At 49.3% G+C, this 26,800-nt stretch overlaps 1 protein-coding gene across 2 annotated transcripts in view; it reads left to right on the plus strand.

The window, feature by feature from the left end:
• The window catches only part of AP2B1 (adaptor related protein complex 2 subunit beta 1), a 70,908-nt gene that overhangs the window by 35,382 nt on the left and 8,726 nt on the right, over nt 1–26,800 (plus strand). Inside the window, exons 14-18 of one of the 2 annotated variants that reach the window (XM_038758950.1) lie at nt 27–225; nt 7,692–7,733; nt 11,806–11,952; nt 13,920–14,065; nt 21,024–21,153. In XM_038758950.1, coding sequence (XP_038614878.1) covers nt 27–225; nt 7,692–7,733; nt 11,806–11,952; nt 13,920–14,065; nt 21,024–21,153 — 664 coding nt within the window. The remainder of the gene's footprint in view (nt 1–26; nt 226–7,691; nt 7,734–11,805; nt 11,953–13,919; nt 14,066–21,023; nt 21,154–26,800) is intronic. The other variant, XM_038758951.1, reaches the window with a different exon arrangement.

Consider the following 26,800-nt stretch of genomic DNA (forward strand, 5'->3'; position numbering starts at 1 on the left):
CCTTTCTTTCTCCCCGGCGGCCGCAGCACGGACGCCGGAGACAGCCCCGTGGGCACCGCGGCGGCCGCCACCGCCAACCTGGAGCAGCCTCAGGTCATCCCGTCGCAGGGCGACCTCCTGGGTGACCTCCTGAACCTCGACCTGGGCCCGCCCGTCAACGTGCCTCAGGTGTCCTCCATGCAGATGGGGGCCGTCGACCTCCTCGGGGGAGGCCTCGACAGCTTGGTGAGTCCCGCTCCCGGACCGCTTCCGGGGAAAACTCGCCCGCTCCCGTCCTGGAGGATTGTGTTTTGTTGTTGTTGTTGCTCTTTGGTTCATTCAGTCGTACTTATTGAGCGCTTACTGCGTGCAGAGCACCGTGCCGAGCGCTTGGGAAGGACAAGCTGTTCACAAAGTGCTCAATAAATATGATTGATTGTATAAAACTTGGAAACGGCCCTTTCACCCCCCTTCTAGCCTGTGAGCCCACTGTCGGGTCGGGACCGTCTCTATATGTTGCCAACTTGGACTTCCCAAGCGCTTAGTACAGTGCTCTGCACACAGTAAGCGCTCAGTAAATATGATTGATTGACGAGGGGCGGTTGGTTCCTGAGGATGCACGGGCAGAGGCACCTAAACGCAAATGCTGCCCCTGACCTCCCACCCCAACGCCTCTATAATGATGATGATGGTATTTGTTAAGCGCTTACTACGTGCAGAGCACTGTTCTAAGCGCTGGGGGGGATACAAGGTGATCAAGTTGTCCCACGTGGGGCTCACAGTCTTAGTCCCCATTTTACAGATGAGGTAACTGAGGCCCAGAGGAGTTAAGTGACTTGCCCAAGGTCACACAGCAGATGTGGCGGAGTCAGGATTCGAACCGTTGACCTCTGACTCCAAAGCCCGGGCTCTTTCCACCGAGCCATGCTAATAATAGTAATGTTGGTATTAAGCGCTTACTATGTGCCGAGCACTGTTCTAAGTGCTGGGGCAGATGCAAGGTCATCAGGCGGTCCCCCGTGGGGCTCACAGTCTTCATCCCCATTTTCCAGATGAGGGAACTGAGGCCCAGAGAAGTTAAGTGACTTGCCCAAGGTCACACAGCAGACGTGGCGGAGTCGGGATTCGAACCGTTGACCTCTGACTCCAAAGCCCAGGCTCTTTCCACTGAGCCACGCTAATAATAGTAATGTTGGTATTAAGCGCTTACTATGTGCCGAGCACTGTTCTAAGCGCTGGGGTGGATGCAAGGTCATCAGGCGGTCCCCCGTGGGGCTCACAGTCTTCATCCCCATTTTCCAGATGAGGGAACTGAGTCCCAGAGAAGTGAAGTGACTTGCCCATAGAGAAGCAGCGTGGCTCAGTGGAAAGAGCCCGGGCTTTGGAGTCAGAGGCCATGGGTTCAAATCCCGGCTCCGCCACTTGTCAGCTGGGTGACTTTGGGCGAGTCACTTCACTTCTCGGGGCCTCAGTTCCCTCATCTGGAAACTGGGGATGAAGACTATGAGCCCCACGCGGGACAACCTGATCACCTTGTATCCCCCCCCAGCGCTTAGAACAGTGCTTGGCACATAGTAAGCGCTTAACAAATGCCATCATTATTATTATTAAGGGAAGGAGCTGGGATTTGAACCCACGACCTCCGACTCCAAAGCCACTGAGCCACCCTGCTTCCCCTCACGCCTGCCTTGCGTGGTGTGCGGGTCGCGGGGTTTATCCGGCCGTCACCCAACCCCGGTTCCGCCGTGATCCATCCCGCCCGCCGTCCCGCTCTTCTCTCTTGGTCTTCCCACCCATAATAATAATAATAATAATAATAATAATAATAATGGCATTTGTTAAGCGCTTACTATGTGCAAAGCACTGTTGTAAGTGATGGGGTGATACACGGTGAGCAGGTTGTCCCGCGTGGGGCTCACAGTCATCATCCCCATTTTCCAGATGAGGTCACTGAGGCTCTGAGAATGGCTCAGTGGAAAGAGCCCGGGCTTGGAGTCAGAGGTCATGGGTTCGAATGCCGACTCCACCACATGTCTGCTGTGTGACCTTGGGCAAGTCACTTAACTTCTCGGAGCCTCAGTGACCTCATCTGTAAAATGGGGATTAAGGCTGTGAGCCCCACGTGGGACAGCCTGATCACCTATCCCCGCCCAGCGCTTAGAACAGTGCTCTGCACATAGTAAGCGCTTAATAAATGCCATTTTAAAAAAAAATGATTTGCCCAACGTCACACAGCAGACGTGTGGCGGAGCTGGGATTCGAACCCATGACCTTTTAGACTGTGAGCCCACTGTTGGGTAGGGACTGTCTCTATATGTTGCCATCTTGGACTTCCCAAGCACTTAGTCTAGTGCTCTGCACACCGTAAGCGCCCAATAAATACGACTGATTGATTGATGACCTCCGACTCCGAAGCCCGGGCTCTTCCCACTGAGCCACGATGAGCTTCCAGGATTCTCCGACTCCAAGGCCGGGGGTGACCAGGGATTTGTGGGGGCCGCCGGGAGGAGGGATCGGGGGTCAGAGCCAGGCGGGGTCTTGGGTCAGCGTGGAGCTGGACGGGGGGGCGAGACGGGGAGGGAAGGGGAGGGACCGTCTCTCTATGTTGCCAACTTGTACTTCCCAAGCGCTTAGTACAGTGCTCTGCACACAGTAAGCGCTCAATAAATACGATTGATGATGATGATGATGATGAATGGCTGTACTCGGTGGTGGCCTGAATTATTATCCCTGGAGGCCTTTCCAGACTGAGCCCCTTCCTTCCTCTCCCCCTCGTCCCCCTCTCCATCCCCCCATCTTACCTCCTTCTCTTCCCCACAGCCGCTGTATATATGTTTGTACATATTTATTACTCTATTAATTTATTTATCTTACTTGTACATATCTATCCTATTTATTTTATTTTGTTAGTATGTTTGGTTTTGTTCTCCGACTCCCCCTTTTAGACTGTGAGCCCACTGTTGGGTAGGGACCGTCTCTCTATGTTGCCGACTTGGACTTCCCAAGCGCTTAGTCCAGTGCTCTGCACACAGTAAGCGCTCAATAAATACGATTGATTGATTACTCTATTTTACTTGTACATATCTATTCTATTTAGTTCATTTTGTTAATATGTTTGGTTTTGTTCTCCGTCTCCCCCTTCTAGACTGTGAGCCCGCTGTTGGGTAGGGACCGTCTCTATATGTTGCCGACTTGTACTTCCCAAGCGCTTAGTCCAGTGCTCTGCACACAGTAAGCGCTCAATAAATACGACTGATTGATTGATTGATCATCTCCAGTTTTTCCTCTGTGTGCCCACTGTTGGGTAGGGACTGTCTCTAGATGTTGCCAACTTGGACTTCCCAAGCGCTTAGTCCAGTGCTCTGCACACAGTAAGCGCTCAATAAATACGATTGATTGATTACTCTATTTTACTTGTACATATTTACTATTCTATTTTGTTAATATGTTTTGTTTTGTCATCTGTCTCCCCCTTCTAGCCTGTGAGCCCGCTGTTTGGTAGGGACCGGCTCTAGATGTTGCCGACTTGGACTTCCCAAGCGCTTAGTCCAGTGCTCCACACAGTAAGCGCTCAATAAATACGATTGATTGATTGATTGATTGATCCCCTTAGATTTGGCACCGGGAAGCCTCCCCCGGCTCCGGCTTCCCAACCCCGAGCCTTTGGCTAGCCGGCGGCCGTAGCGGACTCGTCCCCTTTCATAGCGGCCCCGTCCTCTGGCCTTCAATCAATCAATCAATCAATCAATCGTATTTATTGAGCGCTTACTATGTGCAGAGCACTGTACTAAGCGCTTGGGAAGTACAAATTGGCAACATATAGAGACAGTCCCTACCCAACAGTGGGCTCACAGTCTAAAAGCCTTCCTGACAAAGCCCTCCTCTTTCCCAACCCGAGCCCCTCCGGTCGCCCAAACCGACCCCGTCGCTGCCGCGGCCGGAACCCCGCTCCCAACCAATTGATCGGTGGTATTTATAATAATAATACGATCGGTGGTATTTATAATATTAATAATGACGTTTATTAAGCACTTACTATGTGCAAAGCACTGTTCTAAGCGCTGGGGAGGTTACAGGGTGATCAGGTGGTCCCACGGGGGGCTCACAGTCTTCATCCCCATTTGACAGCTGAGGGAACTGAGGCGCAGAGAAGTGAAGTGACTTGCCCAAATTCACACAGCAGACATGATGATGATGATGATAATGGCATTTATTAAGCGCTTACTATATGCAAAGCACTGGGGAGGTTACAGGGTGATCAGGTGGTCCCACGGGGGGCTCACAGTCTTCATCCCCATTTTCCAGATGAGGTAACTGAGGTGCCGAGAAGTGAAGTGACTTGCCCAAAGTCACACAGCAGACATGGTGATGATATGATGATGATGATGATGATAGTGGCATTTGTTAAGCGCTTACTATGTGCAAAGCACTGTTCTAAGCGCTGGGGAGGTTACAGGGTGATCAGGTGGTCCCCCGGGGGGCTCACAGTCTTCATCCCCATTTTCCAGGTGAGGTAACTGAGGCGCAGAGAAGTGAAGTGACTTGCCCAGAGTCACACAGCAGACATGGTGGTGATATGATGATGATGATAATGGCATTTGTTAAGCGCTTACTATGTGCAAAGCACTGTTCTAAGCACTGGGGAGGTTACAGGGTGATCGGGTGGTCCCACGGGGGGCTCACAGTCTTCATCCCCATTTTCCAGGTGAGGTAACTGAGGTGCAGAGAAGTGAAGTGACTTGCCCAGAGTCACACAGCAGACATGGTGATGGTATGATGATGATAATGGCATTTATTAAGCACTTTCCATGTGCAAAGCACTGTTCTAGGCGCTGGGGAGGTTACAGGGTGATCAGGTGGTCCCACGGGGTGGGGGGGCTCACAGTCTTCATCCCCGTTTGACAGATGAGGCTACTGAGGCCCAGAGGAGTGACTTGCCTAAAGTCACACAGCAGACATGGTGATGATATGATGATGATGATAATGGCATTTATTAAGCGCTTACTATGTGTAAAGCACTGTTCTAAGCGCTGGGGAGGTTACAGGGTGATCAGGTGGTCCCACAGGGGGCTCACAGTCTTCATCCCCATTTGACAGTTGAGGTAACTGAGGCGCAGAGAAGTGAAGTGACTTGCCCAAAGTCACACAGCAGACATGGTGATGATATGATGATGATGATAATGGCATTTGTTAAGTGCTTACTATGTGCAAAGCACTGTTCTAAGTGCTGGGGAGGTTACAGGGTGATCAGGTGGTCCCTGGGGGGGGGCTCACAGTCTTCATCCCCGTTTGACAGATGAGGCTACTGAGGCCCAGAGAAGTGACTCGCCCAAAGTCACACAGCTGACAAGTGGCGGAGTCGGGATTCGAACCCATGGCCTCTGACTCCAAAGCCCGGGCTCTTTCCACTACGCTGCTCCTCCGTCAGAGGGGGTGATTGGGGGTAAACTAAGTAGTCCTGGTGTGAATGCAAGTGCCCACAGCCATACAGACACCTCTGTCCCTCTTTGCCCCCGTCCCCAATTCCCCTCCCCAAACCTCCTCTGCATATATGTGTCTATGTTTGTCATATGTATATATGTTTGTACGTATTTATTACTCTAGATATTTATCTTACGTGTACATATTTATTCTATTTGCTTTATTTTGTTCATTTGTTTTGTCGTTTGTCTCCCCCTTCTAGACTGTGAGCCCGTTGTTGGGTAGGCACCATCTCTGTATGTTGCCAACTTGGACTTCCCAAGCGCTTAGTCCAGTGCTCTGCACACAGTAAGCGCTCAATAAATACCACTGAAAGAATGAATGAATTCATTACTCTATTTTACTTGTACATCTTTACTATTCCATTTATTTTATTAATGATGTGCATAGAGCTTAAATGGAGAAGCAGCGGGGCTCCATGGATAGAGCCCAGGCTTTGGAGTCAGAGGTCATGGGTTCAAATCCCGGCTCTGCCAATTGTCAGCTGGATGAATTTGGGCAGGTCACTTGACTTCTCTGGACCTCAGTTCCCTCACCTGTAAAATGGGGATTAAGACTGTGAGCCCCACGTGGGACACCCTGATCACCTTGTATCCCCCCAGCGCTTAGAACAGCGCTTTGCACATAGTGAGCGCTTAACAAATATCAGCATCAATTCCGTTTGTTCTGACGATTTTGACACCCGTCCGCATGTTTTGTTTTGTCGTCTGTCTCCCCCTTCTAGACAGTGAGCCTGTTGTGGGGTAGGCGCTGTCTTTATATGTTGCCAACTGGGACTTCCCAAGCGCTTAGTACAGTGCTCCGCACACAGTAAGCGCTCAATAAATATGATTGAATGAATGAATGATGAATTCATTACTCTATTTTACTTGTACATATTTACTATTCCATTTATTTTAGTAATGATGTGCATAGAGCTTTAATTCTGTTTGTTCTGACGATTTTGACACCTGTCCGCGTGTTTTGTTTTGTTGTCCATCTTCCCCTTCTAGCCTGTGAGCCCGTTGTTGGGTAGGCGCCGTCTCTAGATGTTGCCAACTTGGACTTCCCAAGCGCTTAGTCCAGTGCCCCGCACACAGTAAGCGCTCAATAAATATGATTGAATGAATGAATGAATGAATTCATTACTCGATTTTACTTGTACGTATATATACTATTCCATTTATTTTATTAATGAGGTGCATAGAGCTTTAATTCTGTTTGTTCTGACGATTTTGACACCTGTCCGCGTGTTTTGTTTTGTCATCCGTCTCCCCCTTCTAGACTGTGAACCCGTTGTTGGGTAGGCGCCGTCTCTATATGTTGCCAGCTTGGACTTCCCAAGCGCTTAGTACAGTGCCCCACGCACAGTAAGCGCTCAATAAATACGATTGGATGAATGAATGAGTAGTGAGTCCCCATTTGACAGAGGAGGAAACCGAGGCCCAGACTCGCCCGGCGGGTCTTTGCGTGAGGCCCGGAGGGTCCGGCCCCGCCAGCTGGGCTTGGCGATTTGGGACGTGAGCCTGGAATCCCGGAGCTCTCCGTTTATTCCCCCGTCGGTCTTCCGTGGGGAATAGCGGGCGGCTGAGAGCCAAGAGCAGCGTGGCTCAGTGGAAAGAGCCCGGGCTTTGAAGTCGGAGGTCATGGGTTCAAATCCCAGCTCCGCCACTTGTCAGCTGGGTGACTTTGGGCAAGTCACTTCACTTCTCTGGGCCTCAGTTCCCTCCTCTGTCAAATGGGGATGAAGACTGTGAGCCCCCCGTGGGACAACCTGATCACCTTGTAACCTCCCCAGCGCTTAGAACAGTGCTTTGCACATAGTAAGCACTCAATAAATGCCATTATTATTAGTAGTAGTAAGAGCGGAAGGGGGGAAGCGTTAGGATGGAGGGGACTCGGCCACCCTCCCTCCCCTTTCGAGTCGACGGGGCCCAAGATGTCGGGGAGACGGGGTCAGAAACAGCTCCTTCCCTCCGCCCTCGATCAATCAATCGTATTTATTGAGTGCTTACCAAGTGCAGAGCACTGTACTAAGCGCTTGGGCAGTACAAGTTGGCAACAAATAGAGACGGTCCCTACCCAACAGTGGGCCCACCCCGGGGCCACTCTTGACCCCGGACGTCGGCCGCGGCTCCGGTGAGCGAAGAGCACGTCCGTCCGGGGGCATCTAATACTTAGCTCTGGGGGCATCTACTACTTAGCTCACTGAACTCTGCCTGTCTCTCTCCTCTCTCCTTTCTGTCTTTCAGCTTGGCAGTGACCTTGGCGGGGGCATTGGAGGAAGTCCGGCAGTAAGTGCCATCCATTTTTTTCGCCCCGTCGCCCCCTCCGACCCCTGCCTTACCCCTCTAATAATAAGAGTAATAATGATGATGATGGGATTTAATAAGCACTTACTACGGGCTAGTCACTTCACTTCTCTGGGCCTCAGTTCCCTCATCTGTCAAATGGGGGTGAAGACTGTGAGCCCCCCCGTGGGGCAACCTCATCACCTTGTATCCCCCCAAGTGCTTAGAACAGTGCTTTGCACATAGTAAGGGCTTAGTAAATGCCATTATTATTATTCATTCATTCATTCAATCGTATTTATTGAGCGCTTACTGTGTGCAGAGCACTGGACTAAGCGCTTGGGAAGTTCATTCATTCATTCAATCTTATTTATTGAGCGCTTACTGTGGGCAGAGCACTGTTCTAAGCGCTTGGGAAGTTCATTCATTCAATCTTATTTATTGAGCGCTTACTGTGTGCAGAGCACTGGACTAAGCGCTTGGGAAGTTCATTCATTCATTCATTCAATCTTATTTATTGAGCGCTTACTGTGGGCAGAGCACTGTTCTAAGCGCTTGGGAAGTTCATTCATTCATTCAATCTTATTTATTGAGCGCTTACTGTGTGCAGAGCACTGGACTAAGCACTTGGGAAGTTCATTCATTCATTCAATCTTATTTATTGAGCACTTACTGTGTGCAGAGCACTGGACTAAGCACTTGGGAAGTTCATTCATTCATTCAGTCTTATTTATTGAGCGCTTACTGTGTGCAGAGCACTGGACTAAGTGCTTGGGAAGTTCATTCATTCATTCAGTCTTATTTATTGAGCACTTACTGTGTGCAGAGCACTGGACTCAGTGCTTGGGAAGTTCATTCATTCAATCTTATTTATTGGGCGCATACTGTGTGCAGAGCACTGGACTAAGCACTTGGGAAGTTCATTCATTCAGTCTTATTTATTGAGCGCTTACTGTGTGCAGAGCACTGGACTCAGTGCTTGGGAAGTTCATTCATTCAATCTTATTTATTGGGCGCATACTGTGTGCAGAGCACTGGACTAAGCACTTGGGAAATTCATTCATTCAATCTTATTTATTGAGTGTTTACTGTGTGCAGAGCACTGTACTAAGCGCTTGGGAAGTTCATTCATTCATTCAATCTTATTGAGCGCTCACTGTGTGCGGAGCACTGTACTAAGCGCTTGGGAAGTTCATTTATTCAATCTTACTGAGCGCTTACTGTGTGCAGAGTACTGTACTAAGCGCTTGGGAAATTCATTCATTCATTCAATCGTATTTATTGAGCGCTTACTGTGTGCAGAGCACTGCACTAAGCGCTTGGGAAGTTCATTCATTCATTCAGTCGTATTTATTGAGCGCTTACTGTGGGCAGAGCACTGTACTAAGCGCTTGGGAAGTCCAAGTCGGCAACATATAGAGACGGTCCCTACCCGACAGCGGGCTCACAGTCTAGAAGGGGGGAGACAGACAACAAAACAAAACATATTAACAAAATAAAATAAATAGAATATGTACAAGTAAAATAAATAGAGTAATAAATACGTACAAAGATACTCATCATTGTTATGGGCCAATCAATCAATCGTATTTATTGAGCGCTTACTATGTGCAGAGCACTGTACTAAGCGCTTTATAACGATGACATTTATTAAGCGCTTACTCTGTGCTAAGCGCTGTGGAGGTTACCAGGTGATTCCGTTGTCCCACGGGGGGCTCACAGTCTTAACCACCATTTTTACAGATGGGGTAACTGAAGCACCAGAGAAGTGAAGTGACTTGCCCAAAGTCACACAGCCGACAATTGATGGAGTCGGGATTTGAACCTATGACCTCTGATTCCAAAGCCCGGGCTCTTTCCACTGAGCCCTGCTGCTTCTCCAGGGCCAGGCACTGTACTAAGCAGTGGGGTGGACACAAGCACTGGACACAGTCCCCGTCCCGCGTGGGGGCCTCCGTCTCGATCCCCGCTTTGCAGATGAGGTAGCCGAGGCCCAGTGAAGTGACTTGGCCAGGGTCACGCTGCCGGCAAGTGGCGGAGCCAGGATTAGAACCCAGAACCTCGTGATTCCCGGGCCTGCGTCACGCTGCTGCTTCTCCGAGCCCGCCGCACAGACAGACACCCCCGCACGCTGTCTCGGCCTCCTGCGGTCGTTGACCGGGTGTAGGGGCTTCGGGCCGCGGTGTGGGGGTCGCTCTGAACCGTCCGGGGGTGCCAGCCGCAGTCCCTCCCGCCCCCCCGGGAATCCCCGCATCCTTCCGGCGTGAGCGATCCGGAGCTGGAAAACCCTGGAACTTCGGGATCCTCTAGCCGGAGACGGAGAGGGAGGTCTCGGGCCAGCGGCAGGAAGGACCGCGAGGGTGGGGGGTGGTGGCGGTGGCGAAGCCCTCCCTCCTTCCCGATCCGCCAAGCAGTGGAAAGAGCCCGGGCTTTGGAGCCAGAGGTCATGGGTTCGAATCCCGGCTCCGCCACATGTCTGCGGTGTGACCTTGGGCAAGCCACTTCACTTCTCCGAGCCTCCATCATCTCATCCGGAAAATGGGGATGAAGACCGTGAGCCCCACGTGGGACGACTTGATGGCCTTGTATCCCCCCCGCCAGCGCTTAGAACAGTGCTCTGCACATAGTAAGCGCTTAACAGATCAATCAGTCATATTTATTGAGCGCTCGCTGTGTGCAGAGCACTGGACTAAGCGCTTGGGAAGTCCAAGTCGGCAACATCTAGGGACGGTCCCTACCCGACAGTGGGCTCACAGTCTAGAAGGGGGTGACAGAGAACAAAACAAAACATATTAACAAAATAAAATAAATAGAATAGATATGTACAAGTAAAATAAGTAAATAAATAGAATAATAAATCCATACAAACATATATCCAGGTGCTGTGGGGAAGGGAAGAAGGTAAGGCGGGGGGGATGGAGAGGGGGAAGGGGGAGAGCAAATGCCATCATTAGTATTATTATTACCTCAGCCACCCCAAGGCCTTTTAGCCCGGAATAATAATAATAATAATGGCATTTATTAAGCGCTTACTATGTGCAAAGCACTGTTCTAAGTGCTGGGGGGGATACAAGGTGATCAGGCTGTCCCACGCGGGGCTCACAGTCTTCATCCCCACTTTCCAGATGAGGTCACTGAGGCCCAGAGAAGTGAAGTGACTTGCCCAAACTCACCCAGCTGACAAGTGGCGGAGCCGGAATTTGAACCCATGACCTCCGACTCCAAAGCCCGGGCTTTTTTCCACCGAGCCACGGAATCATGGAAGCTAAAATGGCAACGAGACCTCTGGGGCCCCCAGTCCATCCCCCTTCCCCTCGTGGGTGAGCTCCCCCTTTTAGACTGTGAGCCCACTGTTGGGTAGGGACCGTCTCTAGATGTTGCCAACTTGGACTTCCCAAGCGCTTAGTCCAGTGCTCTGCACACAGTAAGCGCTCAATAAATACGATTGATTGATTGTACATATTTATTACTCTATTTTACTTGTACGTATCTATTCTATTTATTTATTTTGTTAGTATGTTTGGTTTTGTTCTCTGTCTCCCCCTTCTAGCCTGTGAGCCCACTGTTGGGTAGGGACTGTCTCTATATGTTGCCAACTTGGACTTCCCAAGCGCTTAGTCTAGTGCTCTGCACACAGTAAGCGCTCAGTAAATACGATTGATTGATTGATTGTACATATTTATTACTCTATTTTACTTGTACGTATCTATTCTATTTATTTTATTTTGGTAGTATGTTTTGTTTTGTTGTCTGTCTCCCCCTTCTAGACTGTGAGCCCACTGTTGGGTAGGGACCGTCTCTAGATGTTGCCAACTTGGACTTCCCAAGCGCTTAGGCCAGTGCTCTGCACACAGTAAGCGCTCAATAAATACGATTGATGATGATGATGATGATGGGGGTGTGGTCTCGTTTCCGGGAAAGCCGGGTGAGCCGGGGCGAGAAGCGCCGAGGGTGTCCCGGGAATGCGGCCTGGCCCTCCGCCATCGCGTCCGCTCCTCCCGCCGGTCCGGCCCACTCCCTTCCCGCCTCACCCTCTTTTTCTGTTTTTGTCTTCTTTTCCGACCCCTTCCCGCAGGTGGGACAGTCCTTCATTCCCTCCTCCGTCCCGGCGACCTTCGCCCCCTCGCCCACCCCGGCCGTGGTCAGCAGCGGGCTCAACGACCTGTTCGAACTCTCCACCGGGATCGGCATGGCCCCCGGAGGATTCGTGGCTCCCAAAGCTGTAGGTATCGCCCACCCGGCTCTGCCCGGGGGACGGGCACCCCAGATAAACGCCCCCGCCACCCCGGCGTGGGACGGGTTGACGTTTGTCCTCCTCCCTGCTGACCGCGGCTCCGGGAGCAGGAAGTTCAGATCTGATCACCTTCTAACCCCCCCAGCGCTTAGAACAGCGCTTTGCAATCAATCAACCAACCAATCAATCAATCAATCAATCAATCAATCAATCGTATTTATTGAGCGCTTACTGTGTGCAGAGCACTGGACTAAGCGCTTGGGAAGTCCAAGTTGGCAACATAGAGAGATGGTCCCTACCCAACATCATCATCATCAATCGTATTTATTGAGCGCTTACTGTGTGCACAGCACTGTACTAAGCGCTTGGGAAGTACAAGTCGGCAACATAGAGAGACAGTCCCTACCCAACGGTGGGCTCACAGTCTAAAAGGGGGAGACGGAGAACAAAACCAAACATACTAACAAAATAAAATAAATAGAATAGATAGGTACAAGTAAAATAAATAAATAGAGTAATAAATATGTACAAACATATATACATATATGCAGGTGCTGTGGGGAAGGGAAGGAGGTAAGATGAGGGGGATGGAGAGGGGGATGAGGGGGAGAGGAAGGAAGGGGCTCAGTCTGGGAAGGCCTGGAGGAAAGAGGATCAATCAATCGTATTTATTGAGCGCTTACTGTGTGCAGAGCACTGGACTAAGCGCTTGGGAAGTACAAGTTGGCAACATCTAGAGACAGTCCCTACCCAACAGTGGGCTCACAGTCTAAAAGGGGGAGACAGAGAACAAAACCGAACCTCCTAACAAAAGAAAATAAATAGAATAGATGTGTACAAGTAAAATAAATAGAGTAATAAGTATGTACAAACATATATCCATATATGCAGGTGCTGTGGGGAAGGGAAGGAGGTAAGATGAGGGGGATGGAGAGGGGACGAGGGGGAGAGGAAGGAAGGGGCTCAGTCTGGGAAGGCCTCCTGGAGGAAAGGGGATGGAAAGGGGAAGGTAGGGGAGAGAAAAAGGTAATAATAATGGTATTTCTTAAGCGCTTACTTTGCACATAGTAAGCGCTTAAGCACGAGAAGCAGCTTGGCTCAGTGTTAAGAGCGCGGGCTTGGGAATCCGAGGTCGTGGGTTCTAATCCCGGCTCCACCACTTGTCAGCTTTGTGACCATGGGCAAGTCACTTCACTTCTCTGAGCCTCAGCTGTAAAATGGGGATTAAGACTATGAGCTCCACGTGGGACAGCCTAATTACCTTGTATCTCCCCCAGCGCTTAGACCAGTGCTTGGCACGTAGTAAGCACTTAACAAATGCCATCATTATCATCTTTTAGACTGTGAGCCCACTGTTGGGTAGGGGGACTGTCTCTATATGTTGCCAACTTGTACTTCCCAAGCGCTTAGTCCAGTGCTCTGCACACAGTAAGCGCTCAATAAATACGATTGATGGTGATGATCTTTTAGACTGTGAGCCCACTGTTGGGTAGGGACTGTCTCTATGTACTTCCCAAGCACTTAGTACAGTGCTCTGCACACAGTAAGCACTCAATAAATAACGATTGATTGATTAATAAATGCCATTATTTATTATTTATCCAGGAGGCCTTCCCAGACCGAGCCTTTTCCTTCCTCTCCCACCTCGTCCCCCTCTCCATCCCCCTCATCTTACCTCCTTCCCTTCCCCACAGCACCTGTACATATGTGTATATGTTTGTACGGATTTATCACTCTATTTATTTTACTTGTACGTATCTATTCTATCAATTTTATTTTGTTAATATGTTTGGTTTGGTGCTCTGTCTCCCCCTTTTAGACTGTGAGCCCGCTGTTGGGTAGGGACCGTCCCTAGACGTTGCCAACTTGGGCTTCCCAAGCGCTCAGCCCAGTGCCCTGCACAGAGTAAGCGCTCAATAAATACGACCGACTGACGGATTGATTCTCTCGATTAGGTCTGGCTGCCGGCGGTGAAGGCCAAAGGGCTGGAGATCTCGGGGACGTTCTCCCACCGGCAGGGCCACATCTACATGGACATGAACTTCGCCAACAAGGCGCTGCAGCACATGACCGACTTCGCCATCCAGTTCAACAAGAACAGGTGAGGGAGGTTTCCCACTCCGTGGCCCCGGCCTCCTTTCCGTGGTACGGGAGATTCCCGGCCTTTCCCGGGATGCGACTCGGTGAGCCGAACTCCCCCGGGCCCGCTCCGGAAGCCGCCTGCTCTTCCTCCGCGGGGACCGCGGGCTCGGTGGCAGAGGCCGCTTCTCGAACTCGGATCTCCGCGCCACGCGGGGAGCTTCTCCTCGGGTGGGAGGCGGCGGCTGGTGCCGAGTTTTCCCCCCCCGAAACGGGACGCCGGAGATCGGCGCCGCTTCTGGAGAGCCGGACCGGGGCCGGATGCGTCAGGGCGGATCGTGGGGAAAGGGAACGGCGGGGAGCCCTTCCTGGGCCACCCCCCACCCGGGCCTTTGGAGCAGGATTTGAATTCGGATCTCCGCGCCACGGCAGGGAGCTTCCTTGGGTGGGGGCCGTGATGGTTGGTGCCGAGTTTCGGGACCAGGGAGAGAAACCCAGGCGCGGTAGCCGAAAATGCAGAGGAAAAGGAGCCCGGCCCGGCGTTGGAATCAATCAATCGTATTTATTGAGCGCTTACTATGTGCAGAGCACTGTACTAAGCGCTTGGGAAGTACAAGCTGGCAACACATAGAGACAGTCCCTACCCAACAGCGGGCTCACAGGCTAGAAGAAAGATTTGGGTTCTAATCCCCGCTCCGCCACTTGTCCGCTGTGGGACCATGGGCGAGCCACTTCACTTCTCTGGGCCTCAGTTACTAATGGTGGCATTTATTAAGCGCTTATTATGTGCAAAGCACTGTTCTAAGCACTGGCAAGGTGACCAGGTTGTCCCTCGGGGGGCTCATCATCAATCGTATTTATTGAGCGCTTACTGTGTGCAGAGCACTGTCCTAAGCGCTTGGGAAGTACAAATTGGCAACATATAGAGACAGTCCCTACCCAACAGTGGGCTCACAGTCTTAATGAGAAGCAGCGTGGCTCAGTGGAAAGAGCCTGGGCTTTGGAGTCAGAGGTCATGGGTTCAAATCCCAGCTCCGCCAATTGTCAGCTGTGTGACTTTGGGCAAGTCACTTCACTTCTCTGGGCCTCAGTTGCCTCATCTGTAAAATGGGGATTAAGACTGTGAGTCCCCAGTGGGACAACCTAATCACCTTGTAACCTCCCCAGCGCTTAGAACAGTGCTTTGCACATAGTAAGCGCTTAATAAATGCTATCATTATTATTATTATTAATTCCCATTTTACAGATAAGGTAACCGAGGCCCAGAGAAGTGACTTGCCCACAGTCACACAGCTAAGTGGCGGAGCCGGGATTTGAACCCGTGCTCTTTCCACCGAGCCACGCTGCTCGGTTCCCTGTGAAAAGGGGATGACGACCGGGAGCCCCAGGTGGGCCGGGGGCCGGATCCGCCGCGCTGATCTTGTTTCTAAGCCAACGCTTACTGAGTAGCGTAAAAAAAGGAGGTGTGAGGCAGCCCCGCGGAGCCCACGCTCCGAGCGGCGTCGGGAAGCCGAGGACAGACGGCGTTCCGGTTTCCAAAGGCTGAGGCGCTAATTAGCGCGCGCGCCCGCGCTTCCCGTACAAGCCGCTCCTGTCGGGGCCGCCTTCTGCGCCCCAACGAGGGAGCAGATGGAGCAGAAAGGGGCCGGGGGGTCCCCATTCCTCCGGGGCCGCCGGCCTTCTCCGGCGGAAGAGACCCGGACTCGCCCCGTCGGGACCGGTAACTGTCAGGACACCGAATTTGTTCGGTGGTTTTGGTCCCTGGGCGCCGACCCTCCCTCTGCCCATCCGCCAAGCTCGCTCTCTTCCTCCCTTCAAGGCCCTACTGAGAGCTCACCTCCTCCAGGAGGCCTTCCCACACTGAGCCCCTTTCTTCCTCTCCCCCTCGCCCCCCTCTCCATCTTACCTCCTTCCCTTCCCCACAGCACCTGGATATATGTATATATGCTTGTACATATTTATTACTCTATTTTACCTGTACATATCTATTCTATTTATTTTATTTTGTTTAGTATGTTTGGTTTAGTTCTCTGTCTCCCCCTTTTAGACTGTGAGCCCGCTGTTGGGTAGGGACTGTCCCTATATGTTGCCAATTTGTACTTCCCAAGCGCTTAGTACAGTGCTCTGCACATAGTAAGCGCTCAATAAATGCGATTGATGATGATGATGATGACCCCTTTCCATCTCTCGTGTCTGAAAATGCATCCCAGCTTGGTGGGATAAATACGATTAATTGATTGGTGCGCAGATGGGAGGAGCCGACAAATCTGGCTTGCCCCCCCCCCCCTTTTTATTCCCTCCCTCTCTGCAAACCGTAATCCTTCAATCAATCAATCAATCGTAATAATAGTAATAGTGGCATTTATTAAGCGCTTACTATGTGCAAAGCACTGTTCTAAGCGCTGGGGAGGTTACAAGGTGATAAAGTTGTCCCACAGGGGGCTCACAGTCTTCATCCCCATTTTACAGATGAGGGAACTGAGGCTCAGAGAAGCAAAGTGACTTGCCCAAGGTCACCCAGCTGACAATTGGCTGAGCCGGGATACGAACCCACGACCTCTGACTTCGAAGCCCGGGCTCTTTCCACTGAGCCACGCTGCTTCTCTATCGTATTTATTTATTGAGCGCTTACTGTGGGCAGAGCACTGGACTAAGCGCTTGGGAAGTGCAAGTTGGCAACAAGTTCTGCCGTTTTCCTCCAGCTTTCAGCCACCACCACCCCCCCTCGCCGTGTTTCTCCGCGGACCACCAGGATTTCCACTGCCCCATTCCCTCCTCCTGCTTCCCTGCCATCCCTGTCCTCGGAGAGGGGGCATCTCTTCCAGCCTCCCCCCACCCCCTACCGCTGGCCCGGTGCTTCCCTGTCTGTCTTAGCAAAGAAGCAGCGTGGCTCAGTGGAAAGAGCCCGGGCTTTGGAGTCAGAGGTCATGGGTTCCAATCGTGCCTCCGCCGCTTGTCAGCTGGGTGACTTGGGGCCAGTCACTTCACTTCTCTGGGCCTCAGTCACCTCATCTGTCAATCAATCAATCAATCAATCAATCGTATTTATTGAGCGCTTACTATGTGCAGAGCACTGTACTAAGCGCTTGGGAAGTACAAATTGGCATCACATAGAGACAGTCCCTACCCAACAGTGGGCTCACAGTCTAAAAGGGGGAGACAGAGAACAAAACCAAACATACTAACAAAATAAAATCAATAGAACAGATATGCACAAACAAAATAAATAAATAAATAAAGTAAAAAATATGTACAACCATATATACATATATACAGGTGCTGTGGGGAAGGGAAGGAGGTAAGACGGGGGGATGGAGAGGGGGAGAGGAAAGAAGAGGCCCCCGTGGGACAGCCTGATCACCTTGCGACCTCCCCTGCGCTTAGAACGGTGCTTTGCATATAGTAAGCGCTTAATAAATGACATTATTATTATTGTTGTTGTTGTTATTGTTATTATTATTATTATTATTATTATTATTTGAGACCCGGCTCCAAGAGAGCCTCGGTGCTAAGGTTTGCCCCCCGCTAATCGTCCCTGGTCTGCCCAGCCCGGCTCCATCGTGGAGGGCACCGAGAGCGAGGGAGCCAAGATGGGAACGCTGCCAGGAAATAATCCCCTGGGCGGAGGGGGGCATGTTGTCGGGGTGACCGAACCAACGGAATCGTTCTGCCCTGCTTTACTTAGCCACTGCCGAGCTGCCCTATTATAAATTTATATCTATATGTATCTACATATATCTAGGTATATATAGATACATAGATCTATGTATAGGTAAAAGGTAGATACATAGATATACTTATATGTAGATACGTAGATATACTTACATGTAGATATATATAGATATACTTGTATGTAGATAGATATACTTGTATGTAGATAGATATACTTATATGTAGATATATATACTTATATGTAGATATATAGATATACTTATATGTAGATATATATAGATAGATATACTTATATGTAGATATATATATATACTTATGTAGATATATATAGATATATATAGATATGCTTTAGGTATATATATAGATATACTTATATGTAGATATATATAGATATACTTATATGTAGATATATATAGATATACTTATATGTAGATATATATAGATATACTTATGTAGATATATATAGATATACTTATGTAGATATATATAGATGTACTTATATGTAGATATATATAGATATACTTATATGTAGATATATATAGATAGATATACTTATATGTAGATATATATAGATATACTTATATGTAGATATATATAGATATACATAGATATATATACGTATATGTTGATATATACATAGATGTACGTATACGTAGATATATATAGATATACTTATACGTAGATATATATATAGATATATTTATATGTAGATATAGATAGATATACTTATATGTAGATATATATAGATATACTTATATGTAGATATATATAGATAGATATACTTATATGTAGATATATATAGATATACTTATATGTAGATATATATAGATATACATAGATATATATATATATATACGTATATGTTGATATATACATAGATGTACGTATACGTAGATATATATAGATATACTTATATGTAGATATATATATAGATATACTTATGCATAGATATAGATATACGTAGATGTATATAGATATACTTATATGTAGATACATATAGATATACTTATACATAGATACATATATATAGATATACTATTAAGGAGATATATATAGATATACTTATACGTAGATATATATAGATACGCTTATACATAGATATATATAGATACACTTATACGTATATATATATATATAGATACGCTTATATGTAGGTGTATATCTAGATATACTTATATGTAGATATGTATGTAGATATGCTTATATAGATTGATATATAGGTATACTTATATATTTATTTATATATGGATATACATACTTATATTTTTATTTATATATAAATAAATTTATATATAGATACACACAATGTTTATATTTATAAATAGTAAATATGATATTTAATTAATCTTATTAATTAAATCTATATTAATGTTAATAAAATGGTGATATATTATATTATACATGCAACACCTGTAATATATTATCAGAATGTATTAATATTATTTAATTAATTTAATATGTGGTATGTAAATAAATGTACGTTTATATTATATTTATATACGTGAATATTTATATTTATTTATATATATAGAAAGCGTGGCTCAGTGGAAAGAGCACGGGCTTTGGAGTCAGAGGCCGTGGGTTCAAATCCCACGCCCCGCCACTTGTCAGCTGGGTGACTTTGGGCAAGTCACTTCAATCAATCAATCAATCGTATTTATTGAGCGCTTACTGTGTGCAGAGCACTGGACTAAGCGCTTGGGAAGTCCAAGTTGGCAACGTATAGAGACAGTCCCTACGCAACAGTGGGCTCACTTCACTTCTCTGGGCCTCAGTTCCCTCATCTGTCAAATGGGGATGAAGACTGTGAGCCCCTCGTGGGACAGCCTGATCACCTTGTATCTACCCCAGCAGGTAGAACAGGGCTTTGCACATAGTAAGCGCTTAACAAATACCAACATTATTATTATAAATTCAGGATCCGTCCTTCCTCTCCCGTAAGGCTTGAGTCGGCCCCTCAAAGAAGGGGCGAGGAAAGGCCGAGTCGCAGCAATCGGTGGCATTTGAGCGCTTAGGCGAGAGAGAATAGAAGAGGAGCAGTCTTAAGAACGAGGCCCGGCTTCGCTCGGCAAAGGGGAAACTGAGGCGGAGAACGCGTGACCGCCTTCTAGCGCAGCAGGGGCGGGGCAGAATCTGGAACCCCTTTATCGGTTCTTCTGGTTGAGCCGGAGGCAGATGCTCGCCCAACGTCCGGTGGTTCTCAGAGCGTTAGCCCAGGGTGGTGGACGATGAAAAATGCCTGGGCTTGCGAGTCAGAGGTCATGGGTTCAAATCCTGCCTCCGCCAGTTGTCAGCCGGGTGACTTTGGGCAAGTCACTTCCCTGGGCCTCAGTTCCCTCACCTGTCAAATGGGGATGAAGACTGTGAGCCCCCCCCCCGTGGGACAATCTGATCACTTTGTATCCTCCCCAGCGCTTAGAACAGTGCTTTGCACATAGTGCTTAACAAATGCCATTATTATTATTATTATTATTATTATTATTATTATTATTACAAGTTGGCAACATATAGAGCCGGTCCCTACCCAACAGTGGGCTCACGGTCTAGAAGGGGGAGACAGAGAACAAAACCAAACATATTAACAAAATAAAATAAATAGAATAGATATGTACAAGTGAAATAGAGTAATGAATCCGTACATCGATATATCCAGGTGCTGTGGGGGAGGGAAGGCGGTATGGAGGGGGGAGGAGGGGGAATCAATCAATCAATCATATTTATTGAGCACTTACTGTGTGCAGAGCACTGGACTAAGCGCTTGGGAAGTCCAAGTTGGCAACATCTAGAGACAGTCCCTACCCACCAGTGGGCTCACAGTCTAGAAGGGGGAGACAGAGAACAAAACCAAACATATTAACAAAATAAAATAAATAGAATAGATATGTACAAGTGAAATAGTCATAAATCTGTACATCCATATATGCAGGTGCTGTGGGGAAGGGATGGAGAGGGGAAGGAGGGGGAATCAATCAATCAATCGTATTTATTGAGCTCTTACTGTGTGCAGAGCACTGTACTAAGCGCTTGGGAAGTCCAAGTTGGCAACATCTAGAGCCCGACAGCGGGCTCACAGTCTAGAAGGGGGAGACAGAGAACGAAACCAAACATATTAACCAAATAAAATAAATAGAATAGATATGTACAAGTGAAATAAATAGAGTAATAAATCCGTACAAACATATATCCATATATCCAGGTGCTGTGGGGAAGGGAAGGAGGTAAGGCAGTGGGGGGATGGAGGGGGGGGAATAGAGCGAAGGGGGCAACAGCTAATGGGTTGCACGCCCGCTTTCCTCTCTGCCCCACAGCTTTGGCGTCATCCCCAGCGCTCCCCTGGCCATCCACACGCCGCTGATGCCCAACCAGAGCATCGACATCTCCCTTCCCCTCAACACCCTGGGCCCGGTCATGAAGATGGAGCCGCTCAACAACCTGCAGGTGAGGGCCGCCGCTTCCTCCGCCCCGGGTGCCGTTCTCAGGGAACCCCGGGTCGGGAGTCTCCTCCTCCTCCCTGTCTATTTGGGGCATTCCCCACCGCCCTCCTCAAGTGAAGCCGCGTTGTAACGGCGGGCCGCGCCCGTCCCACTTAGGCGCAGCCGAGCGTGGGAGTCGGCAGTCTTGTACTTCCCAAGCGCTTAGTACAGTGCTCTGCACACGGTAAGCAGGATTGAATGAATGAATGAAAGGAAGGACCCGGGTTCCAATCCCGGCCCCGCCACGCGTCTGCAGGGCCACCGTGGGCAAGGCGCTTCCCGTCTCTGGGCCTCAGTCACCTCATCCGGAAAACGGGGATGAAGACTTGGGAGCCCCACGTGGGACAACCCAGTCGTCACGGGTCTACCCCGGCGCTTAGAACAGCCCTTGGCACATAGCAGCGTGGCTCAGTGGAAAGAGCCCGGGCTTTGGAGTCAGAGGTCATGGGTTCAAATCCCGGCTCCATCAGTTGTCGGGTGACTTTGGGCAAGTCACTTCACTTCTCTGGGCCTCAGTTTCCTCATCTGTAAAATGGGGATTAAGACTGTGAGCCCCCCGTGGGACAACCTGATCACCTTGTAACCTCCCCGATGCTAAGAACAGTGCTTGGCACACAGTAAGCGCTTAATAAATGCTATTATTATTATAGCAGGCGCTCAACAAGTACCACTGGTATTATTATTATCATTATTATTATTATTATCATCATCATCATCATTATTATTATTATTATTATTAGCAGCCGCGGGCTGAGACATCCGGGCTCAGAGGGAATCTGAGGCAGCTCGGGGAGACCCACTCACCAGGAAGACATCCAGTCAGAGCTCTTTAGATCCCCTCCTCCGTTCCCCGCCAAGCTGACCCTCAGACATTTTCCCCACCGGGCCACCAGAGAGTCGGCATCCGAGAGCCGGCCTGGAAGAGGAAGGCCGGGATCGGGCCTTCCCCACCCCGGATTCGCGCTGGGAGGGGCCGGGACTTTGCGTTTTCCGCTTCCTAGGTGCCAAGCACCCTACTAAGCCCTGGGATAGACAAGACAATCGGTCAGACTCAGAGTCTGCCCCACCTAGGACTTCCAGTCTGAGGGAGAGAGAGCAGGGATCTTATCCCCGCTTTGCAGTCGGGGAAACCGAGGCGCCGAGACGTTGCGTTAGGAGACTCCGGGGGCACTGCCGAAGTGGGAATCTGGGTCTCCAGACTGCCAGGTTCAGGGAGATGCAGGTGAAGGTGAAATCTGTGTTCCCTTACAGGATTGCTGGAGAGGCTCTCTTCCTCCCCTCTCTCTCTTTCTCCCCCTCTTTCTTCCTCTCCCGCTGTCCCCTTCCCAACCTTTCCGTAACATATCCGTTTCTCCTTCTATTCTCCCCACTCTTCGCTTCTTCTTTCCCTCTGTCCTCTTTCTCTCTCCCCGTCTCTGTGAAGGTCTGTGCCCCCAATTCTCTGGCCCTCTCTGGTCTTTGCTCCCCCCACCCCACACTCCGTTCTCTTTTCCACTTTGCTCCTTTTCCCACCATCTTCTTTTCCCATCTCCTCTCCTCCTCTTTGTCCCTCTGTTCCTCTCTTCCACCACCTCCCTTTCCTTTTCTTGTCCCTCTCCTCTCCCTCACCCCTTTGGCCTCTGCGTCTTCTCTTTCCCCCTTTTTCTCCCTCTCCCAGGCATATCATCTTTCTTTCCTTGGATGTCTTGGGAAGGCATCCCTGCCTGTCAATCAATCAATCAGTCATATTTATTGAGCGCTTACTGTGTGCAGACTAAGCGCTTGGGCAGTACAAGTTGGCAACACATGGAGACGGTCCCTACGCAACAGTGGGCTCACAGTCTAGAAGGGGGAGATGGAGAACAAAACCAAACATATTAACAAAATAAAATAGAATAGATATGTACAAGTAAAATAGAGTGATAAATCCATACAAACATATATACATATGTACAGGTGCTGTGGGGAAGGGAAGGAAGTAAGGCGGGGGGGATGGAGAGGGGGAGGAGGAGTGTGTGTGCTCAGTTCAGCCTCCTCTCCTCCTCCTCCTCTTCCTTCTCCTCCTTCTTGCCCTCCTCCTCCCTCTCTTCCTCCCGGCAAATGGTTTCTGAGCTGGCAGCTCCTTCAGGATAAGAATTCTGATTTACAAAGGACACGGCCCTACGCCCCATTTTGGTCTTTGAAGTTCAGGGGATCGGCCCCTGCCCCCAATCAGATTTCCCAATTGAGACGGTGCCGTTTCCATCCCAGCCTCGGCCGGGGGAGTCTTTGGGAACCCGGCTTCTAAATCGGGAAGCGAAGCCGGAGCGGTCTGACCTCTCCCCCGGGGGTCCGCGCGGTCTATTAATAGCGCCCGGTTTGGTCCCCAAAAAGGAAAATGGACCATCCCGATCCGGAACAAACGCCCGCTGCTAAATTTGAGCTTCCTCTGACTCAGTTGTCCTCGTTTTAATTTCATCAGCGTGGGTTGCCTAGGAACCTTTCCTCCGAGTACTCAGTCGTTGCCGCCCGCCCTTTGGCAAGCCACCCCGTCTTCCTCAATCAATCAATCAATCAATCGTATTTATTGAGCGCTTACTATGTGCAGAGCACTGTACTAAGCGCTCGAGCACTGTACTAAGCGCTCCTCCTTTCCCAAAGTTGGTTCCTCATGATGGCGAGCGGTAACGCCAGGGCGTCCGGCCGTGGCAAGCACCGGAGCGGAGCCGAGCTTCCGTGGACCGATTATCTGTAGTGTTTTGGTTGCCTGGATGCCCCCCCGTAACACCAGGGTTATTATTATTATTGCTGCTGTTGTCATTATTACGGTAGTCAATCAATCAATCAATCGTATTTGTTGAGCGCTTACTATGTGCAGAGCACTGGACTAAGTGCTTGGGAAGTACAAGCTGGCAACATATGGAGACAGTCCCTATCCAACAGTGGGCTGCAGCACTATGTGCCAAGCACTGTTCTAAGCACTGAGGTAATAATAATAATAATGGCACTGATTAAGCGTTTACTATGTGCAAAGCACTGTTCTATGCACTGAGGAGATCAGGTGGTCCTCAGGTGGTGAGCAGAGAAAAACTACCCTGACCGATTTAAAGACTAACGCTTAAAGAGAGCTAAGGGCATCTGCTAGGCCACCCCCCAAAAATAATAATAATAATAATAATAATAATAATAATAATAATAATAATAATAATAATAATAATGGCATTTATTAAGCGCTTACTACATGCAAAGCACTGTTCTAAGCGCTGGGGGGATACAAGGTGATCAGGTTGTCCCGCGTGGGGCTCACAGTCTTAATCCCATTTTACAGATGAGGTAACTGAGGCCCAGAGAAGTGAAGCGACTTGCCCAAAGTCACCCAGCTGACAATTGGCAGAGCCGGGATTCGAACCCAGGACCTCCGACTCCAAAGCCCGGGCTCTTTCCGCTGAGCCACGCTGCTTCTCTGCGGTAGCTACAAGGTCATCAGGTTGTCCCCCGTGGGGCTCACGGTCTTAATCCCCGTTTTACGGAGGAGGTAACCTGAGGCTCAGAGAAGCAAAGTGGCCTGCCCAAGGTCGCACAGCAGACGTGTGGCGGAGCCAGGATTAGAACCCACGTCATCGGTCTCCCAAGCCCGGGTTCTTGCCACTAAGCCGCGCTGCTTTGTCGTCATGGTGAGAGCATTTTTGAAGAGAAGCAGCGTGGCTCAGTGGAAAGAGCACGGGCTTTGGAGTCAGAGGTCATGGGTTCGAATCCCTGCTCCACCACTTGTCAGCTGTGAGACCTTGGGCAAGCCACTTAACTTCTCTGTGCCTCAGTTACCTCATCTGTAAAATGGGATTAAGACTGTGAGCCCCACGCGGGACAACCTGATCACCTTGTATCCCCCCAGCGCTTAGAACAGTGCTTTGCACGTAGTAAGCGCTTAATAAATGCCATTATTATTATTATTATTATTATTATTATTTTGGGGGGGGCGGCCTAGCAGATGCCTGTAACTCTCTTTAAGCGTTAGTCTTTAAATCGATCAGGGTAGTTTTTCTCTGCTCACCACAGGCCCCTCGTGATTCTGAAACTCGCAAAAGCCCTTTGTCAAACAAATGGGAAAAGTCAGAAACGAGACCCATCAATCAATCAATCAATCGTATTTATTGAGCGCTTACTGTGTGCAGAGCACTGTACTAAGCGCTTGGGAAGTACAAGTTGGCAACGTATAGAGACCGTCCCTACCCAACAGCGGGCTCACAGTCTAAAAGGGGGAGACAGAGAACAAAACCAAACATACCAACAAAATAAAATAAATAGAATAGATATGTACAAGTAAAATAAATAAATAAATTTACCACATCGGCCGCTTGGTTGCCCCGTCGAACGGCACTGAGCGGCCGGGATTCCCCGAATTTTCAAAATGGATCACTTGGCAAAGCGGCATTTGCCTGCAGAAGGAGCAGAGTTCAATCCCTGGGTGGGGACAGCGGGGCCGGCCTCACTTCATCATCAATCGTATTTATTGAGCGCTTACTATGTGCAGAGCACTGTACTAAGTGCTTGGGAAGTACAAATTGGCAACATATAGAGACAGTCCCTACCCAACAGTGGGCTCACAGTCTAAAAGGGGGTGACAGAGAACAAAACCAAACATACTAACAAAATAAAATAAATAGAATAGATATGTACAAATAAAATAAATAGAGTAATAAATATGTACAAACATATATCCATATATCCAGGTGCTGTGGGGAAGGGAAGGAGGTAAGATGGGGGGGATGGAGAGGGGGGCGAGGGGGAGAGGAAGGAAGGGGCTGAGGGTGGGAAGGCCTCCTGGAGGAGGTGAGCTCTCAGCAGGGCCTTGAATGGAGGAAGAGAGCGAGCTTGGCGGATGGGCAGAGGGATTGGGGGCATTCCAGGCCCGGGGGAGGACTTGGGCCGGGGGTTGATGGCGGGACAGGCGAGAGCGAGGTACGGGGAGGAGACCTCAGTTCCCCTCACTTCCTAGGGGAATTGCTTCATTCATTCAGTCGTATTTATTGAGCGCTTACTGTGTGCAGAGCGCTTGGGAAGTACAAGTTGGCAGCATCTAGAGACGGTCCCTACCCCACAACGGGCTCATTACTTGTATTCATTCATTCAGTCGTCTTTATTGAGCGCTTACTGTGTGCAGAGAGCTGGACTAAGCACTTGGGAAGTCCAACTTGGCAACATCTAGAGACGGTCCCTACCCAACAACAGGCTCATTATTTGTATTCATTTATTCAGTCGTGTTTATTGAGCACTTACTGTGTGCAGAGCACTGTACTAAGCGCTTGGGAAGTACAAGTTGGCAACATATAGAGACGGTCCCTACCCAACAGTGGGCTCACAGTCTAGAATTATTATTACCATGTGCAGAGCACCATAATCCCGGCTGCCCCGCTTTTCTGCTGGGTGCCCTTAGGCGAGTCACTTGGCCTCTCTGGGCCTCATCTGTAAAATGGGGATTGAGACCGTGAGCCCCATATCAATCAATCAATTGTATTTATTTAGCGCTTACTGTGTGCAAAGCACTGTACTAAGCGCTTGGGAAGTCCAAGTTGGCAACATCTAGAGACGGTCCCTACCCAACAGCGGGCTCACAGGCTAGAAGGGGGAAACAGAGAACAAAACCAAACACATTA

Source organism: Tachyglossus aculeatus, chromosome 17 (genome assembly GCF_015852505.1).
Source record: "Tachyglossus aculeatus isolate mTacAcu1 chromosome 17, mTacAcu1.pri, whole genome shotgun sequence".
Taxonomy (NCBI): Eukaryota; Metazoa; Chordata; class Mammalia; order Monotremata; family Tachyglossidae; genus Tachyglossus; species Tachyglossus aculeatus.